The sequence below is a fragment of the Carassius auratus genome, chromosome 18, assembly GCF_003368295.1.
Source record: "Carassius auratus strain Wakin chromosome 18, ASM336829v1, whole genome shotgun sequence".
In the NCBI taxonomy this organism is placed as follows: Eukaryota; Metazoa; Chordata; class Actinopteri; order Cypriniformes; family Cyprinidae; genus Carassius; species Carassius auratus.
The window spans coordinates 20,533,099-20,554,919 of record NC_039260.1 but is presented as its reverse complement, the minus strand read 5'-3'; the positions used below and the strand labels follow the sequence as shown (position 1 = coordinate 20,554,919).

At 37.7% G+C, this 21,821-nt stretch overlaps 1 protein-coding gene across 21 annotated transcripts in view; it reads right to left on the bottom strand.

The window, feature by feature from the left end:
* LOC113118627 (GRAM domain-containing protein 1B-like) overlaps nt 1-21,821 on the bottom strand; it is a 133,988-nt gene that overhangs the window by 12,513 nt on the left and 99,654 nt on the right. For 8 of the 21 annotated variants that reach the window (XM_026287937.1, XM_026287936.1, XM_026287938.1 and 5 more), the window contains 9 exons: nt 18,817-19,030; nt 15,830-15,850; nt 14,627-14,650; nt 10,309-10,329; nt 9,364-9,387; nt 3,537-3,621; nt 1,740-1,843; nt 1,555-1,650; nt 1,388-1,468 (listed from right to left, as the gene is read on the bottom strand). In XM_026287937.1, the coding sequence (XP_026143722.1) occupies nt 1,388-1,468; nt 1,555-1,650; nt 1,740-1,843; nt 3,537-3,621; nt 9,364-9,387; nt 10,309-10,329; nt 14,627-14,650; nt 15,830-15,850; nt 18,817-19,030 (670 nt within the window). Of the gene's footprint in view, nt 1-1,387; nt 1,469-1,554; nt 1,651-1,739; nt 1,844-3,536; nt 3,622-9,363; nt 9,388-10,308; nt 10,330-14,626; nt 14,651-15,829; nt 15,851-18,816; nt 19,054-21,821 lie in introns of those variants that run through there. The other 13 variants (XM_026287949.1, XM_026287950.1, XM_026287952.1 and 10 more) reach the window with 7 other exon arrangements.

Genomic DNA, 21,821 nt, shown 5'->3' with positions numbered 1-21,821 from the left:
GATGAACGATTTCTGTGGGCGAGTCAGACACCTCCAAGCCCGGCCTTCCCTTTTTTCCCGATCTACACAAAGAAATAGCCAGATAATGGAAATGCCCGATTTCAGCCCGCCTCCATGTCCCCTAATCTGATTGTTATGGCAACATGGTGGGGATGAGAGAATGTGGCTACAGAACGATGCACTGTCTCTGAAGGCCCCGGCGCAGTCTTTGGGAAGACACCCCTAGTTTCATGTTTCCTCCGTGGTGAGCTGAGGCTTACAGTACGGTCCCGTATTCCCCCTTGGGACTTGGTTGTGGTGTTAGAGGCTCTTTGTAAAGCTCCATTTGAGCCAATACAAGATATATCAGACACACATCTGACCCTTAAAACTACCTTTCTGTTGGCTATCACCTCTCTGAGGAGAGTTGGAGATCTTCAGGCCCTCTCAGTGGCCCCTACTTATTTTGACTTTGCGCCCGGCATGGCCAAAGCGTTCATATACCCCCGAGCAGTTTCTGTTCCTATAGTTCCCTCTGTCACGCCACAACCTATAGTGCTGCAGGCCTTCTGCCCTCCTCCCTTTTGGGAGCCCAACCAAAAGAGCTAAATTGTATGTGTCCAGTTCGAAAGCAGGACACATACGTCCAGAGAGCTGCCCTGTGGAGGAAATCAGACCAATTGCTAGTGTGCTATGGTCCCCCCAAAAGGTGCTTTCCTGCATCTAAACAGACTCTCAGTCATTGGATAGTCGAGGCTATCAACGCCACTTATGAGTCATCTGGTCTTCCTCTGCCATTGGGAGCCAAGGCTCACTCTACACGGGGTATGACAGCCTCCAAGGCCTTTCTAGCAGGTGTGTCCATGCTGGACATCTGCAACGGTGCGGGGTGGTCCACACCCTTCACATTTGCAAGATTTTATGGCCTAGATATGCAAGTTACTCCAGGCGCTTCTGTTCTCTCATCCTAAGCTGTGCTCTTCAGATACACACTAGGCAGGGATTTGGTAGTCTGGCAGCGTGGGCACCTCATTCCTCATAGCGTTTTGACGCAGCTCGAGTTCCTGAAGAGGAATTTCTCTAGTTTGCGCATGTAACCATGGTTCCTCGAGGGAACGAGACGCTGCGTCTCGATGCCATACCCTGCTGGTGCTTGCTGGTACTCAAAGCTGACGCCAATGTGAACAATGCAAATCCCTTTTTAAACAATTTCTTCCAGCTCAATTTAACCACTGACAGCCAATCTTGAGCATTTAAAGCAGCAGATGACAAAACTGGAATGTGCTTATAATAATGTGCTGGTGTGTATGCTGATACAGTTATTGTTATAGTTATCTTTCTTGTTGTGAATGGTGTTAACTTAAACTTTATATACTGTATATACAGTACTCCTATACTGTGCTCTTACCTTGTCCAGCAGTGCATTCTGCCAAAGTCTGAACATCATCATGTAAGTCCTGTCTCTCGCACCAAATGATGTGAAAAAGTGCTGAAGGGAAGAGAAAAGCAGGGGGTGAACATCAAGAAACAACCTCTGTGTATGTTAATGTGCTGTGTTATCTGAAAGGCTCTCACCTTCTCAGTGTCTGTGCACACCTGTATGGCATTGGGAATCAGACGTGCGGTTTTCTCTTTCGTCATGGAGCAGATGTCTTTCAGTCGAACTGTAAGCTGTATGAAACACAACAACAAAAACTTAACTCTTCGCCAATCTCTCTAGAGGCTTTAGCTCCAAAAATCGGAGTTACTGTAAATCATACCAGTGTTTCCCAGCGAAAGATGTTGCTGTAAAAACAGATCCAGTTTTCAGAGAGGTAGAGGCGGCCCTGCAGGAGAATGTCCCGCTGGAGAGCGCATGAGTAGTCTACCAATGACAGGACAAGGTCAAAGGTCAAAAGAAGCCCCTCCTGTTACATCATTAAATTGAATAATTGTGTTTTCTAATATTTTAGTTTGCATTCATCAAGTTCGAAATAAAAGTTGAAAATCACATAAAATTAACTACCTTTAAACAGTTTAACTATTAAAATTAACTATTAAATTAAGTTAATTATAATTTCACTTGTTAATTATAATTAATGTTTTAAATTATAAAGTATAAATTTAAAGTCCAGTTACAGCTTAATTTAATATATTCCAGTAGAATTTTCACTTAACATAAAACAGAGGACTCACAAGATAAAACTAAGGTGTTTCTCAATGTCAAGGAAGGATCCTCGGAAGCCAGTATTTCGAGGATGCTACGTCATCGACATCCATCGAAGGACTGTTCCAATGTCGAGGATCCTCGGAATTTCAACCAAGGAGTCTTTCGTTCGAAGAATATCCCACACACAGGAAATGATGCATATGTGTATCCTTCGCGCTCTCAAATCACCCACAATCCTATGCGCACAGCTTTGCTATCTAACGTTAGTTCAAAAATTAAAAAATGTCAAACTTTAACGTAGTCGGAGCGTTAACGGTTTTTATTTACGTTACCAAACATTTGTTATAACTGTAGTAAATATAAGTACAAATTACTACCGTATTGATATTGTAAATTATACAAATACAAATGGTTAACTGAACCGGACCTGTCATTTAACAATTGGTTGCGTCAACGGCATTTATTTTATAAATAACTAGTTAAGTTGTCCAAAGTAATTTAATGATACCATTCACAGCGTTATTCAAACAGACCTTTTCATTGGCGTAATGACGCAATTACGTGCACTTGCTAGCCTGTTCCATTTATGTGTTCTCCGTATGCTAAAGAGGAGTCTCACCTAGCCTCTGAAGGAAGTGACTTGGAAGGATCAGTCCTACCAAGGAAGTATCCTTGACATTGAGAAACGCCTCTAGTCTCCCGAGCACTTTAGGTGTTCTGTAGCTGGATGAATGAATCCACATTGCTTTCTCTATTTACTCCTGAAATCAGGATTAATTTAGTTTTTGAAGAAGATGGTCCCTCAACTACCGAGATTCGTTCATGTCTGCGCTAATCATTTACACCGGACTGCTATGTGAATGAGGGTTTTTGCACAAGAGTTTCTCCTGAACCTACACCTCCAGAAGAAGTAAGTATCACATGTTAGTTTTCTTGATTTCCTTTCTGAAAGACCTTATTGGCTCTCTGTAAGGCTGATGTTGCTAAAGCTACCATTGTGTGTCTGTTTTAACTAATGCCACCAGAATGATTGTCATTAGGAAAGTGGGAGTTAAAAATTGCATTTTAAAGCAATGTGAAGTCGACCGCTAGAATTAGTTAATGATCCCAAGTGGGGCTTATAAAGTCTGTAATAGCATGCAACGGCATATTTTTTATTGTGCTGTACTCACGTCTGTGTAATTCATAAAGTGCATTTTTATGCACAGTACAATCAGATGACTGACCAAGTGCATTTTTTGTAAAGATAACAGGCTTGTACTAATAGTGGAGTGTTTATTTGCAAAGGCTAGTGCCGTTATTGCCACGTGTCTGATCTCTTGAAGCTCTGCTCCTTCCCCGGAACACCAGCTCATTTGCATTTAATGGGGAAGACACGAAATCCCCTTTAAATCATGAGAGCTCTTACCAACAATAAGGCGCTCTGTGTCTGGTAACTGCTTAAAGAGCTTCCTGAAGTCTTCATTACGCTGCTTGTATGTAGGACTGAGGACCTACAAAACACAAAAATCAGTAGATGAGGAACACTCGCATACTCACACGTCCATCCACACCGAGAAAGAGTGTGCGTTAAGAACATTTCCGCTCTCACAGATCCGTTCTCTTTAGTTTTGCCATGCAGCAGTGCGAGATGAACCACAATGAGTTACTTCCCTCTGTAGAGTCACACTGCTTCTCATTCACAAACGCACTCTTCACACCTGCTAATGAGTGAATATACACCTGGCATCAGTAACAGCGGAGTGCAAACCGCCCTTAAACACAAATGCTGCTAGAATAGACAGGAAAGTCACTTCAACTTGAATCCCGAGGTGTCTTAAGACCAAACACGTAAAACATTTTCTTATTCACAACATTGGACATGACACACTCTTGCCATTTAAGCGCGATCAAAAAATAAACAAAATATGATAAATACATTTAGAATTATACAGAATTTATATTATTTAACCACTGAATTCTGTTTCAAAAATATGAAGTTAACGTGTATAGACAGTACTGACACTGTCAACACTGAATGTTTTTAAACACATTTTTACAATATTACAATAAGCAAATATATGATATAATATGATATAATATAATTATTTTGTTTCTCATGTCCTCATTTTATCATCTACACAATGCAAACTCCCATTTAGCAAATTCTACATACTCTCTATGTAATATTATATTATATTGTATTCCTAAAAATATGAAATAATTGTATTTAACTTCAAATACACTTCAAATACTTCAGTGCAAACATTTAATATGATGTTTTTACTCATTTCTATCAAATGAAAATGAGTAAATGAAATAAAATATAAAATAAATGTATATTACAGCTATAAAAATTGGGTTGAAAACTAAAAAAAAAATGCAGTATATGGCTTATTATTACCGACAGAGTACCCTAAATTTAAGTTTACTAGTCATAAACTCTTCTGTGGAATCTTTATACAGACTCACAGCAGGTATGTCCTCATCCTGGTACGGGTCGTCCCGCGGGCTCCACTGCCAGTTGTGGTCCCAGTCTGAACCCTGAATTAACCAGGCTGCCAAAGCCTCCTCCAGCTCCATAAGAGTGTCCCAGTCGTCCTGAGAGCTAAGTGATGAATCCATGTCTCTGTGCATGTCTCTTACTACAGCCAGCGGATCAATTCGTTCTTCAGTGACACTCCGCTCAGACTACCAGATCCTGGGGATATTTTTTTGATAAGGGTGAGTCTGTAGATTAACTCACCTCTTTATAATACGTCTACGCTATCGCAGATGTTCATCAGGGTGTGACCTCTATCAGGGTGTGAGTGCTGGGCTCTCCTGACTAGCGCCACATGATTCCAGTGCAAAAACACACTCACACGCAAGTGGCCTTTAGTAACCTCTGCAGACAGATGCTTTATTATGCTGCTGTTTGTTCCAGTTTCCCACCGTTTGTGCTGGGAAAGAGTGTGTATGTGTGTCCGTCTTGATTCTTTATGCTTCTTCAGACTGTGAAAACTGTGACCAGATAGTTGATGATGAAGAAGGAACAGTAAGTTACTCGTTACCTTAGTATGAAATGTCCACCAATATCTCAATTTCAGGTTGGTTGTTGGCTTTCACAGAATGTTCTTCTTGTAGTTTTGTCCATCAAAGATGGGATTCTTCTAATTCCAAGTCTTCTACAAGTTTGAAACGGACTATGACAACAAATAAAGAGCATCTAAAGAGCATGTCTGTAGGGTTGATCCACAGGGAATTATCAATTGATATCTCAGTATGCAGTGGACGCTAATATCTCTATGAAACGTTGGTTGCTGACTTTTAAAGAGCGTTCTTTTTGGAGTTTAGTCAATCAACGCTATGATTCTTCTTAGTCCCCAAAGTTTGTGCTTGTTTTCTGCATTCAGCAGCTGTTGTTGTTGAGAAGAAAGATAGTCTTCTGCAGTTGTGAATCGGACTACGATGACAAATAAAGAGCCTTGAAAGAGCCTATGAAGAAGGAAATGTAAGTTACTTCCGCAAGTAATAATCGTTACCTCAGTATGCAATGGCCGCTAATATCTCCATTAAAGGCTGGTTGTTGTCTTTCAAAGATTGTTCTTCCTGGAGTTTAGTCCATCAAAGACATACTTCTTATTACAATAAATGTTATTGCTTTTTGCATTCAGTCTTGTCAGACTTCAGAGAAGAAAGATCTTCTACAGGTTTGAAATGGACCACGATGACAAACAAAGACCACCCGGAAACACTCTCCACCAAATCCTCGGGTACTTAGGTCCTCTTTCTAATGATTTATGCTTTCCAATGTAGAATTCACACTCGCATCTCTCAACCCCAAACTATGCTCACTTGCTCCCTCTCGTTTGTGCCTGAAGATAACCAAGACCAAAGACTGACACATGATCTGCAGCAGTCATAATGCTAAGAATGGAGTCCTGCTCTTCAGCGCTTATGCATAAATATCCATAAAGGTGAATGGATAGTCACTCTCAATGGAGAAGCAGATAGCCAGGAACATTACAGACCAGCAGAAACCTCAGCAGATACTGCGGAGCACAACAGCTCTATGTGTCCTGCTGATTTATGTAGAGCTGGATGTGTGTGAGTGTGTTTACTCCTGCTGATGAGTAGGTAAAGTCAGTTACTTATTAACTAAAAGAGTAAATAATGAGAGATGCCGGTGGCTGGTACCAGGAGTGGGTGTGACGACTCCAATAATGTCATCAGGGGATGCCTTTGTTTTCTAATGTCACAGAGACAAATGTCTAGTGCGTGAAATATACAGTTTTTGGGGTGCGATCTGTTGATGTTAGTCTCTTGCAACTCAAATTGTTTTTTATTTAGCCAAAAGTTCACCTTAAAGGGATAGTTCACCCAAATATGAAAGTTCTGTCATCATTTACTCACCCTCATGGCGATCCTATGTATGAGTTTTGTTCTTCTACTGAACACAGAATAATATATCTTTGATGACCATTGACTTCCAGTCTATGGACCAAAAAATAAAGACATTTTCAAAAATATGTGACCCTGGAGCACAAAACCTGTCTTCAGTAACAACAGGAAAAAATACATTTTATGGGTCAAAATTATTGATTTTTCTTTAATGCCCAAAATCATTAGGATATTAAGTAAAAATCATGTTTCATGGAGATATTTTGTAAATTTTCTACTGTAAATATTTTCAAACTTAAATTTTGATGAGTAATATGCATTGCTAGGAATTTCATTTGGACAACTTTAAAGGTATATTTTGTTTTTTTTTGCACCATCAGATTGCAGATTTTCAAATAGTTGTATCTCAGCCAAATATTGTCTTACCCAACTAGCTCATTTATTCAGCTTTCAGATGATGTTTAAATTTTAATTTAGAAAAATTTACCCTTATAACTGGTTTTATGGTCCAGGGTCACAAATATTATTTTATGCTCTATAAAAGAAAGAAAGTCCCCTTAACCTACCCATCACTGGGGTCTAGACAAATCATACAAAATCGTACGAGAGAAGTCGTGAAGAGAACACCTCTCCAAAGTGCCAGACACCATCGAATATGAGCATTTGCCCAGTCAAGTCAGTTACAACGACGAACTGCAGTCAGGTCGAGACCCAGATGAGGACGACAAGCATGCAGAAGAGCTTCCCTGAGACGGTTTCTGACAGTTTGTGCAGAAATGATTTGGTCCTGCAAACTGATTGTTGCAGCAGATGTCCAGGTGGCTGGTCTCAGACGATCTTGGAGGCGAAGATGCTGGATGTGGAGGTCCTGGGCTGGTGTAGTTACACATGGTCTGCAGTTGTCAGGCCGGTTGGATGTACTGTCAAATTGAAATGCCTTTGGAGACGGCTTATGGTAGAGAAATTAACATCTCTGGTGGACATTCCTGCCGTCTGCATGCCAATTGCACGCTCCATCAAAACGTGCAACATCTGTGGCATTGTGCTGTGTGATAAAACTACACATTTTAGAGCGGTCTTTTATTGTGGCCAGCCTAAGGCACACCTTTGCAATAATCATGCTGTCTAATCAGCATGTTGATATGCCACACCTGTGAGGTGGATGATTATCTCAGCAAAGGAGAAGTGCTCACTAACAAAGATTTATACAGATTTGGGAACAATATTTGAGAGAAATAGGCCTTTTGTGTACATAGAAAAAGTCTTAGATCTTTGACTTCAACTCATGAAAAATGGGGGCAAAAACAAAAGTGTTGTGTTTATAATTTTGTTCAGTGTATATCTAAAGTCAGAAAAATGTTTTTGCACATGTAGGCTGCCATTTAGATTAAGAACCATGCATTGGTTTAGTACACCTTGGAGACCTCCCCAACTTTAACGTCCATTGGGGTTCAAACCTAAATAGACATCAACCCAAAGTTTTTCACATAATACATTTTGAATGTTGGTAACCAAAGAGTTTAAGTTAAACCCAAAAAACTACACTGATGAGTTGATTTCTGTAGAAATCAAACATGAAAGTTGTTTTAAAACTGCTGCCTTAAAATAAGCTAATTCATACAAGCTTTGCTCCTATAAAGAGTCAGATGCTGTTAATAATCAGCACTCTCTCGTAAACCAAACATCCCGGAGCCTAACTGCAACACGGCACAGCAGCCGACATTCAATCCGGTGGTCAGTCGGGCTCAGATCTCACATGATGACGGTTGAGATGTAATCATAGTGCTCTCAGGGCCATTGGAGATCATCACTGCCCATACAAACACTTCACAGACAGAGCATCAGAAATGTTCTGAACATACTGAATAAATATAACATCAACACCACTGTGTGAGATCCTGCCCAGTATGCAATTAATATGCATCAAACTCACATCCATGCATATGCAGTGCAATCAACCAATCACATCACACCAATGAACCAGAGCCTATCAAAAAGATGCGAAGTCTATATACTGCGACTCTTTTATGCTGCCGCCATGCAGCCCCTTGTGAAAAAGAAGTGTGTATAATTGTAATGAATGTGCATTTCCAGTGTATTTCAAATCTTAAAACAATTTGTTTGTTTAAATTGTACTTGTCGATCATATAAGATTAATAAAATAAAAGTGTTTTAAATTTAGTTTTTAAAAGTGCATTTCTTAATAATGTCAAATTAAAAGATTTAGTGTTGACTAGCATAATAAAAGACACGTGTAAAGAACTTTATCTTTTTAACTGTAATGTACTAAATTGCAACTTAATCATTAGAAAGGTGTATTTACAAATCTTTTAAATAATTTTTTTTCAACATAAATGATGTTAAAGTATATTTTATTGTACCTTAATCAGTACAGTAACACTTTAACCATATTCCAAAGGCATGTGTAGTAATAATGAAATTACATATAAAGATGAACTGCAGTCTTAAGTGTGTAAAAAAGCACTTTAGTTAAACTAATGTGATTCAATTACAGAACATTTTCATTTAATAGTAAATAACATGCAATTAAGTGTCTGAAAACAGTTCTGAATTCAGTTCACACTACAGTATATATTATTTAAAGTATTATTTGCCGCACCATGGTATGTATGGTACTCTTTTTAAAAGTATGCTACAATGCACTTCTTTTTCACAAAGGGGTATTAATGCATCCTGTTTCTGCATTCAGTTTAATAAAGTTCATCAAGGAAGGTTGCTCCGATGACATCATTATATGATCACACACATGCTAAAGCCATCATTACACAGAAGCCGTTAATACTCAATTCAGTCCTCAAACTGAATGTCTGGTGTGAGAGAGAACAGAACGTGGAACGTAAAATCATGCTTACTCTGAGAATGTGCTGTCTCTCATGCTAAAGAGAAAGAGTCAAGGAATGAGAGAAAAGACAAAAAACAACAGATAGAAAAAGAAAGCAAAGAGTGATGGAGATAATGTGATTGAAATGTGATTGAAAGATTAGTGTAAAACTACGCTCTGTTGTGGCTAATGGTCTAGAAATAATTCAACACTTGAAGAGAAAATCATATTTGTATTGCTATAATGATAATTAATTATACAACATCAAAAATGTACCCTGAAGTAAAGTATTAAATAGTACCATGATAACATTTTCGGTATGCACCTCAGAGTACCAAGTAATATATATTCAAATGTTCATATTTAAATACGCAATTTTAATGGGAATAGGTAATATTAAATATGTATGCCAAAACATGTAAGATAATACTGAATTGTCAACTTGACATTTTAGAAACATTCGAATTCTGACACTGTGATACACAGCAATGTACAGAACGCAGATGGTTGTTATCAGTCACGTTGACACACAGACGTAAAATATGAGGAAACTGATAACAAGATCATGAGTCGATAATAGTTGAAGCCAAACTGATGAATGTCAGAGGAAAGAGCAACACATCTGTAAATCATTACAGAATAATTCTACTGTTTGATGAACAAACACGTCAACGTTCATATCTGACACACAAATACATAGGTAATTATATACTTAAGAAATTTAATTAATACATTTAATTAAATTATCCTGTCCTCTTGCCCCAGACATGTCATGTTACAGTAACACAAAGAATGCACTTTGTGGTGACATTGATGACTGTTTATATTTCAAGGTAGGTGGACACACAACCATTAGTACAAGCATAAACACACACACACACACACACACACACACACACAGACAGACACACACACACACACACACACACACACACACACACACACACACACATTATTAATATAAAGTGTGACTTACGTTGTACCAGCTCTGGCTTTTCTGAAAGAGAAGGAAAAGAAAATTACCATATTAAGGAGAGCAAAACAGTAGGTATGCAGAACATTATTTGCATACGCCCCTCACAGCGAGTGTATATTTACAGACTGTGAGGGTTGGCCGAGGGCCTGTCATGTTGCAGCTGGTAAAGTGTGCTAGACTGATATTTCCCTTCACCGGGTAATTACACTTGTGTACATCATTTCTTCTTTCCACAAATAGCGTGAAACAAAGATAGATGGTTAAATGAGCAGTTTCAAAGCTGATACGTCACTGGATAAAGACAAATTCACACCCCTATAAACCAAAATACATTTAAAGACACTTCTAAGGGTGTGTTTGTATAGAGGGGTGAACTGACATCACTACCAGTCTATTTATAACCCAACACAGTCTAGCTCAGTCTAGATGAGCTTGAATGTTGTTTCACTTAAAAAAGACCCTTACAACTATTTCTTATAATTATGATGTTATATCTCGCAATGTGAATTTATTTATCTTAATAATGACATTTCTTCTCTCACTGTGACCTTATTTCTTGCAGTCATGAGTCATGAGATTATACACTCACCGGCCACTGGCCACTTTATTGGGTACACCTGTTCAACTGCTTGGTAACACAAATTGCTAATCAGCCAATCACATGGCAGCAACTCATTGCATTTAGGCATCTAGATGTGGTGAAGACTTGCTGAAGTTCAAACCGAGCATCAGAATGAGGAAGAAAGGGGATTTAAGTGAGCTTGAATGTGGAATGGTTGTTGGTGCCTGACGGGCTGGTCCGAGTATTTCAAAAACTCCTGATCTACTGGGATTTTCACACACAACCATCTCTAGGGTTTACAGAGAATGGTCAGAAAATGAGAAAATATCCAGTGAGCAACAGTTGTGTGGACGGAAATGTCATGTTGATGTCAGAGGTCAGAGGAGAATGGGCAGACTGGTTAGAGATAATAGAAATTCATCAGTAACTCAAATAAATACTCGTTCCAGCCAAGGTAAGCAGAATACCATCTCTGAACACACAACACATTGAACCCTGAAGCAGATGAGCTACAACCGCAGGAGACCACACCGGGTGCCGCTCCTGTCAGATAGAAACAGGAAGTGGAGGCTACAATTCACACAGGCTCACTAAAATTGGACAACAGAAGATTGGGAAAATGTTGCGTGGTCTGATGAGTCTCTATTTCTGCTGCAACATTCAGATGGTAGAGTCAGAATTTGGCGTAAACAACATGAAAGCATGGATCCATCACACGTTGTATCAATGGTTCAGGCTGCTGCTGCTGGTGGTGTAATGGTGTGGGGGGCATTTTATTGGCACACTTTGGGCCCCTTTTGGGCACCAATTTAGCATCATTTAAACGCCACAGCCTACCTGAGTATTGATGCTGACCATGTGCATCCCTTTATGACTACAGTGTACCCATCTTCTGATGGCTACTTCCAGCAGGATAATGCACCATGTCACAAAGCTCAGATCATCTCAGAATGGTTTCTTGAACATGACAATGAGTTCACTTTACTCAAATGGCCTCCACAGTCACCAGATCTCAATCCAATAGAGCAGCTTTGGGATGTGGAGAAACGGGAGATTTGCATCATGGGTTTGTACCCGACAAATCTGCAGCAACTGCATGATGCTATCATGTCAATATGGACCAAAATCTCTGAGGAATGTTTCCATCACCTTGTTGAATCTATCCCATGAACAATTAAGGCAGTTCTGAAGGCAAAAGGGGGGTCCACCCTGGTACTAACAAGGTGTACCTAATAAAGTGTTCAGTGAGTGTATATTGCAGTGTGACTTTATTCACAATTAGCAAAATCCCCACCTATGAATTACAGCTACTTAAATTGCGTGTCCAGGAACACAGTGAAATATTCTGGTCTACTTTCTCAGTTTTGGGCTCCATATATATTGCATAAATGCAAAAAGAGTTTTTAGCCAGCTGAAAAAATACCAGGCGTTCTTCTTAAAATGACCGACTGGTGGCGCTTAAGAACGCTTTGGTGGCACAGCATTTTTTAGTTGCTATGGTATGGAATATTAACAGCGGCAACATATTAGCCTACTAGTATCTAATTTTTAAGAATTGTAATAAATATAATGAAGCAGTAACTAGTAATATTGACTTCATCATTGTTGGCTGTCATTGTACAAGTAGGATGTTTAGGTACTGTCCCACCCCTCCTTTATTTACGGCTGGGTAAATAGTGACAATATATATATATATATATATATATATATATATATATATATATATATATATATATATAAAATAATTAGAAATTAAAAAGAGGTAATTATTACAGCAATGCATCACAATTCAGTGTCATCAGTTTGCCAAAAAGAACACAGAACATTTTATGCACCATTTACACATGGCAGGGAGCAGGTTTACATTTCTTTTATATCACCTAACATTTTGAAAATACGAACATTTTCATAAATTCAAAAGTTTACGTCAAAACGGCTTTACGAACGATTTACAGAAAAACATTGCTCTGCTCATGTTTTATGAATGAGGCAAAGTGTCTTTATCTATTATAATTACATTATAAAAACATATTTCGCAATGTGATTTCCTTTCTCGCAATTTGACTATTTTCCATAATTATGGCATTTTATCTTGCAATGTGACTTTATTTATTGTAATTATGAATTTTCTATTTTGCAAAGTTGCTGTGATTTTATACTGCACAGTGGCACTTTTTATGTAGAATATGGCTTTCTAGTCTAAATATGAACTAAAAGGAAACCCCTTTGATATATCCCACCCAAACTTCCTGCTTATACATGAATGCACATCAACACAGGACATAAATTTGCACTCATTGTGTCTCATTCATGAAACACGAGCAGAACGAATTTTTGTGTAAATCGCGTGTAAAGTGGTTTTGGCGCAAATTTTTTTCGGATTCATTAAAACGTTCCTATTTTCCAAATCTTAGTTGGTACGAAAGAAATCTACACCTGCTCCCAGCCACGCGTAAATATAGTGCGTTTAACGTCTGAACGTTTTGCTCATTAATACGGCTGCATTTTAATTCACCTTAATCGGGTACATATTTACACAGCATTTTGAAAAAAAATATTATATATATTAATTACATACGGTTTTTCTTTTAACTTTTATTATGAGAGCCAGTAATAGGATCTGTAATATGCTTCCAAACTTCCTTTTTTAGGACCTGATACGCCACTAGTATGCTTGAAAATTAAATGTGGCGTTTTGAATGAACTTCTGATAATAAAACTTCAATTTCTGCAGCTGAGAAATGTTTCTTTTTCAGTCGCTTTTGAGAAGACATGTTGAAATCCTTCGTTTGGTGTCATAATATGATGCTCATATATAGTTGTCAGTCGGATTTAATGGGCGTGATTTATGGTAATTGAGAGTGAGCGTGCACGCGCGTCCCATTTACGACTGATTGGAATTCATTAACACACACACACATTTCACTATCACATCTGACTTTTACGAAGTTTTTGTGAATCAGGAGAAGAGTTTTCGGGAAGTTCTCTTTACGCGCAAATCACTCAGATATTTACTCGTATATTTACGAATGTTTCATGAATGAGACCCATTGAAATCATTTCATGGGGTCATTGAAGGCATGATTACAGGCCCTGTAAACAACTCAGGAAGACATGGAAGAGATAGAGATAGAACAAAAACAGTCTGCATGATAGTTATAAACTTATCTTGATTAAAATAAGCATATCTTCTTTACTACAGACCACCACCTAAATGAAAATAAATGTAAGGAAAATAACTTAAGGCAGGGACAATCAGTAACTCTTATGTTATATTAGTTTAAAGAGAAATGACATATAACAGGGTCCCTTGTTTTATAGTCTAGGTTAAAGGTGAGCAGACAATGCGACTAGAAGTGTGTGTCAGCCGATAAGCCGTTCAATTAGCCTTCTACCTCAAACATGCTGTGTGTGTGTGTGTGTGTGTGTGCACTACTTTGACAGATTAGCTAGCACACAGCTCTAGTTGTGTCTCGTTCATGACCCTTTAAAGCCTATAGATCAACTCACACAGACCTGCTAACACACATACTGCTCTGTTCCATCAAGGCTCAGGGATTGGATGGTTTAATGTAGGCTAATCTGATCTCAAAAGAGGTGTGAGACAGGTCTCTCATGTATACATGTGGACAGAGAGACAGAGGTGAGGAAGGGATTGGATGAATAGTTGAGGGGTGCTACATGAATGAACTAACTCTTAAGATAGCCTTAGTTTAAGGGCCAGGGAACAAATGAAGAACAACATTAAATGCTTACTTTAATCAGGTGTAATCTGTCATACTGTAAAGCAATGAAAACAGAATGAAAAATAAAAACATGGAGAAACTGGAAGCTCATTTAATGCATCTAAAATACTTTTATCCAATGTGACTTAGGATGCATGTGTGTTCTAGAAATCGAACCCAAACCTTGGTGTTGCTAGCATGCTTTACTACTAACATCTACTAACATAACTACAACACTAAATTCATCTCACGGCACTCTGATATGATCAATGAAAAGACACAGATTAAAACTGCTAAAAGTCTGCAGGTCAAATGTTTGATTCAAATAAATGAATGCAGTTACAAAAGATCAATAATCATATCAGTGTACCAAAATCACCTAGTAAAATCTACTTCATATACATAAGGCTGGGAATCTTATGCCATTGTTAAAATCACATAACCAGTTAAATTATAGCTTTATGATTAATAACCGTAATTTCTTATTCTCTTAATCATCTTTGAAAGTGGCCTTTCTACCCCCCCCCCCCCCCCCCATTTGACATTTCTATTATCTTGCATTGGTAATAAACCTCCTCGAGCAATCATGCTTGGGGTTGCCAGATGTCAAGTGTTTAAATCCCCACAATAAGAGCTTTTCTCTTAAATGGATACATTATCTTCTCAAGTGAGGCTTAACATTCACAACCTGACAATTCTTGCATCCAAATATGTGTTCACATCTTCTCAGTGACAAATTATAATAAATCCAAGCATCAATCTCGACTGTTGTTTGCGATTGTGGTTGCTAAATAAATGCTAAATCAATTTTTCTAGTTTTCATAATGCAGAGTGGGTTAATGTGTATGACAATAAACAAGATGACCCTGCAAATGAACTGGCATTCTCGCTTATGTAAAGTGCAATAATTCTTATTATTTTTTCAAGTAATCAGTTTAACCATCATCATGCAGCCCTCAGTCAAACACTTCTTACTTTATCTCTTTAACCTATTATCATGCTATTATACAGAATCAATAGTTTCAAATATGCCTGCTAACGAGAGAAAGGACTCTATGCATGTATTTGTTTAAACAAACACTTGGACACACACTTGCATTCACACAAACAGACAGAGTCAGACAAGACACATCAATAACACTGAAACAGACTACAGAACGGCCACTGGAGCAGGAATACAGGCACACCGGGTGAGAGACTGAGTGACTACGGAACAGAAGAGAGAAATGCTTACTTTGGAAAGTCGCTTGTGAGACTAGCATGCATCGAGGAGAAAAACAGAAATCAGAAAACGGAACACAAATCAGAACAACCACAAACAGCAAGAAGAAGAACATGAAAATCAAGTTAAGATCAGAGACATTTTATATGACATCAGTAAAAGTATCAAACTCTAGAAAGAAACAGTACAGTGAGTGTAAAAAATGAAAGGAAACAGGTGGAACAAGCGACTATAACAGTTGAAAAGAGACAGACAGACACAATGATGATGTTAGCTACTCTGCAGTCAGTGCATTGCATTTATTACAAATCATTACACATCATCTCCCCATTCATTCAGCCACCTGTTTAATGACACCTGTCCATTCATTCATTCATTCATTCATGCATTCATTCCCACATGTGAATGTGATTTTTGAGTTGTCTTACACATTGAAAGCTACATGAACAGATCATCTGCTGTTCGGCTTGATTTTTGTTTGTACTGAAAATTATTAAATTATATATATATATATATATATATATATATATATATATATATATATATATATATATATATATATATATATATATATATATGATAGATGATATTCTCAGGAAATTATGCCATTTGAAGATATCATGTGATCCCATCAAGAAGGTATATAATACCTGTAATAAAGCTATCTATGAGTAGAATATACCACTACTTTTATATGTTCAACAACATTGAAAGATGAAATCAAATGGTGTAGTCACAACATGTTTCAGCAGAGACTAACTGGACAATGCTTATTTAAAATTATTTTATATATTTTACTGTCTGAAGTTTGTAACCAAAATTATATTTAAAATAATTTAGTTTATGTATTTATTTATTTTATTTTACTGTATTTTATTTTAATTTAAAATAAATTAAATTACTGCCAGTTTATCCAATTGTATTTCGGCACCCCAGGTTGCCAGTTGGTTGAAAACACAGCGTCTTTTATTTCATTCATTGTCAAGTGTGATCCTTCTTGTTAGTGTCATCAATCTAGCAATCTGCGTGTGTGTCAAGTCTGAGGAGGAGCCGGGTGAAAAAAACCCTCTCCACTATTTTGAATTTGGACTGCAATACCTAGTTCAACCACTCTGTGTAAATCATACATACAGCACCTTTAAGCTTTATATCGACTAGTCTCTGGTCCTATAGAGGGCGCAGCACGGCCTGATTTTGCTGAGTTGGATGTGTTCCTAGGTCAAAATATTTTATTGGAACCCCGGAACAACATTTTAATCCAAAAATGTAGTCTTGACCATATCCTACACCTAAACCTAACCTTAACCATGAGTAATCCCTAAAATCTGAGGAAATGACATTGATGTACAAGCACCAAACAATGATTTGTAAACCTAAACTTCACAAAAACTATAAACTGGTTCTTTAAAACTGATCGGTTAATCACAATGTGTCAGCCCTGTGCTCCTGTCTTTGTTGTGTTTTGTTCCGTGTCTTGTGTTTTCCTTCTCTACGTGCCCAATGATCAAGTTTCTCCTATGTCTGATTATGTTCATTATTCAGAGGTATTTCCTATATTTATGATGTGATTTATCCCAGGTGTGTCTCGTTTGGTTCATGTTTTTCAGTGTCTAGCATCCGGTATTGTTCATCTATACCCTCTGATATGTGTGTGTGCCTTGTTTTTGTAAATAAAGACTTTATTCATGGATTCCCCTGTCTCCTCGCTCCTTCACAGTAGCAGCAGCATTGTGACACAATGTTGTTCCATGGTCAACAAAGATGTCGATCCAGGAACGTCGCACTAAAATCAGGTTCTGCGGGGCGCAACAGGATAATAAATATTTGAAGGACTTCCACATTTAAGCTCCGTTTTCAAACCCGTTAAAATGACAAATAAATGCATATCCTGAAAGTGCTCCACCAGACATGCGTGATTATATTACTGGATGCTCAAAATTGAACTGGAGAATGCATATTTTAAACAGCTTTTTGTACAGATTACGCAGATCGCAAGCACAGAATCATTCAGTGACGAAATTTATTGTTCTGTGATTTCTCAGTAAAATAGCTTAGAAACTGAAAAGTTTTACCATAAATTTATTAATAACTAAATCCTTCAAGTTGGATAATAATAATAATAATAATAAATAGTAGAATGACTTCTGAATGATCATGTGACACTGAAGACTGGAGTAATTCAGATTTACATCATAGAAATGAAATGGCATCTTAAAATATATTAAAATAGAAAACTGTTATTTAAAATGTAATAATATCACAATATTACAGTTTTCACTGTATTTGAATCAAATTCATCTTTGGTGAGCAGAAGAAACTTCTTTTAAAAATAATAATACAAAAATCTTCATGTGTTTTCTGTTACAATGCTACTACTTAAGTACTTTCCAACAAATTTTGTTAATTTTTTTTAAAAGAACTCACAAACAATATTTTAAAATATAAAATATATTAATCTTTTTATTTATTATTATAAATGACACTGTTTCCTGAGAATAAGGCTTCACTGAAGTTCTGTAATTTCGTTTGAGAGTGAAACTCTGGTTATGTTTATATGTTTACACTGCTTCCTTTTACATCTGCTTCATATGTTCATATAACACAAGGAGTGATTTGGTGGAAGATGAGAAGGTTTGCTTTACCCTTTGTAACTACAGCACTTGAGTATGAGATAGACTTTTATAGTCCCCCTTTAACAGAATTTCAATGTGAAAATATGTTTTACAGTGATAGACCTGCATGGGGAAGATTGCTTACAAAAATAGTTTATTGTAAACACTGCCATATCAGAGTCTATGGGTTGGACACATGCTATGATTTTGGACATCAAAGAGCAAACTAGCAGGTACAGTAGCATAAGGCCATTCCACATATTTAAAGTGCATCATATCCAGTACACAGCAGGTTTCCCTGTGGAGGTGATGTTATAGAATGACTAGGGTTGGTGGAGAACCACAGAGGAACCCAACAGCAGGGGCTGAATGAGGAGGAGGACATACCTTGGAGTTCTTGCCCCCGCTGCGTGTGGACTGGCCGGAGAGGGTGCGGGTGACCAGCTGATCAGGGGTGGAGGGGGACTTGGAGGTGTCGGACTGCTCTGAGCCTTTCTCCACCATGGTGTCCGTCTCGACGTTCTGCAGAACGGGAGATCGACAGCGCTTCCGCAGAACCGGAGAGCAGGCAGGGGAACTCCGGTTAGAGTTACTGGCAGTGCTGGAGAGACGAAAGAGACACATCAAGACCATTGTTTCAGTTTCTCACAGAGCGACTGCTTAAAACTCTAGAAAGATCATTTGGCGCATAATTTCTTTGTACCATGCATTTGGTCACGAAACGTGCTGTTTCAAGGATACCCCAAAAAATGCAGACCCGGCTGGGAATTGCTTATCGTGCAGTGGCTACTGGTCAGTGGAGTTGTTGGTGAACTGAAAGGTGAGTTTTTTTTTGTTTTGTTTTTTAAACACCATGATTGCATGATTCCTTTGTCTTTTGGATATTATTAGCCTAAATAAGCTGAATAATTATTGATTAAATCTAAAACGTTACTTAAGATGGCTAACTTTAATGCATGTGTTGTGAGGATTTGCAACATTTGTGTTGCCAAACTAATGAAGTTGTTTTCTTCATTTGCTGGTGTCTTTTTCAGTTTGCATGTGTTTTCTTAAGTTGTAGCGCGTTGAGCTTTAATGTAGTTTCTTAACCATTAAAACTACCAATGAAATTGGTAAAATTGGTTTTCTTATAATTTAAATAATAAATAATTTCAAAAAGTCATTTTGTATTGTCTTTTTTTTTTTTTCAAAATGTGTCTATATTATTTATAAAACTATATTTTTAGCAGATTTATAGAAATGCTTTTACTTCAAATAATGGTTTAATATAACTAATTAAAATCAATTACATTTAAATAAATGGATCAAATTAATTACATTTTTAAAATATAATATAAACAAATTAAAAGATTTTAAAATATAATGTTATAAAATATAAAATTAAATCTACATATTTAATTTCAATTAAAATTGCATGTTGTATTTGACCAAGCACAAACAGTAATGACAAAAAGGAAACTCAAGTGACAGACCAAAATAAACCTACTTCAAATATTAATAACCTAAAAATCCCCTACGAATGCCACTGATCAACAAAAGAGCACCATTGACCTTAACAAGTCCACCACAGACGGACTGATGTCATAAAGCAGACACTAAAACACACCGTAAACAATCAATAATCAAGCCAAACAGCATAACTTCAGTGTCCCAGAAACTCCAGACATCAGCCAGCATCTAAAAACACAGCTCATTTAAGACAATGATCTAATCAAATTAACATGTATACAAAATTTAACACACACACACAAACACACACGCTTACACAAATATATAACCAAACTGCATGCTGACGGACCCTGTGGATGCTCGACTGTCTCCAGTTTCCAAAGGAAGCAACCTGGTTACATTATAGGCTCTTATGCAACACCTTACATCACTACTAGCCAATCACAATTGTAAAACGAGGTCACTATGCTATTCTACAGTTTCAGCGAGGCCTTGTGTGTGTGTGTGTGTGTGTGTGTGTGTGTGTGGTCTGATCACAGTGATTAGCACAGATAGCCTCCCGCTTTGGCCTGTCAGGTGCACTGCTAAAGATGCATGCTAATATTAGTCTAGCATTCCAACAGACAGCAGAAAATCACTGCTTTCATCGATTTTACAAGCCAGGATCAACCTAGAGGGGGAATAAAATGATTATGCGTAAAATATATTTAAAAGCAAAAACTTAAGAAACTTAAGAATTCTTTAAGCACACTTAAAGAAGTCAATTTATTTGGCATTCTTTTTCACAAGGGTTTCGCCCTTGCATTTAGAAAGTGAGTCATATAAATCCTTCAGCGAATGAATCCATCTGAATCTACTGAATCCATAGCTGCTTTAACAGATTCAGTCAGTGAAGGATTTAGTGAATGATTCATCTGAATGATTCAAACTGGGTCCTCCAGAGTGTGTGAGTCTTTCTGAATGATTCATTAAAAGAACCAACCCATACGTTTGTAAACCAAATCAAACTGAAGACTGCATTGTAAGTGATTTTAGGTTTTACTATCCTTGTGTAACTATACAGTCTATCAATGATGACAAAACCTGATGTATACAGACATACACTTTACTAAACTAATGAAGACATTCTATAGACTTGTACCATTGTCATATACAGCTACTTACTGAGACAATAACCTTAAAAGTCTTAAAATAAAAGTCTTCACACTTTCTCATTTTCTCCCTTTCATGCATGCACCAATCAGATCTCAGAAAAAATACTTCGTGGTTCATAGCATTCCACTTTAAAAGGTAAATGTTTGAAGGAGGATTAATTTATGTTTGTGTGAGACAGTGATGCGGAGAGGGTCAACCGTCCCGAATAATGGGAATGCACACACACACACACACACACATTCGCAGTGCCAGCTTTTTTCCTTTCGCTGTTTTCCTGCCACGAGTGAATATGTTTCCATGGAAACAGTCCGCACAGGACTGGCCAAGTTTGGAAGTGGTTGGGCTCCAGAGGGAAGAGGAGAGAGCGGGAGCGATGCTGGAATGTTAGATAACAGACGAATGCACGCAACAGAGAGCAAATGTGCTTTGATGACGTTATCAAACATGTGATGACCAATCAGAGCTTTCAGTTTAACATCCGAACACAATGAGACTGACAGGTGCACGCCGGCGCGATGTGTGATGTGTGTGTGTGATGTCAATGTGTGTGTGTGATGTGTGTTTGTGCGAGCATGACAGGACAGTTCTGCTGTGTTCATGTTGCTATGGTAACAGGGCTGTTTTGCAATATTCAGAGTGCAGCACTAAATATAACAAGCTCACATTGTCAGCTCTCCTCGTTTGAGGAGACATGTCATTCATTCATTCATTCTTTCATTCATTCATTCATTCATTCATTCTCTTACATGTTTACTATGGCTTCTCACAAAATATCATTGTAAAAAAAA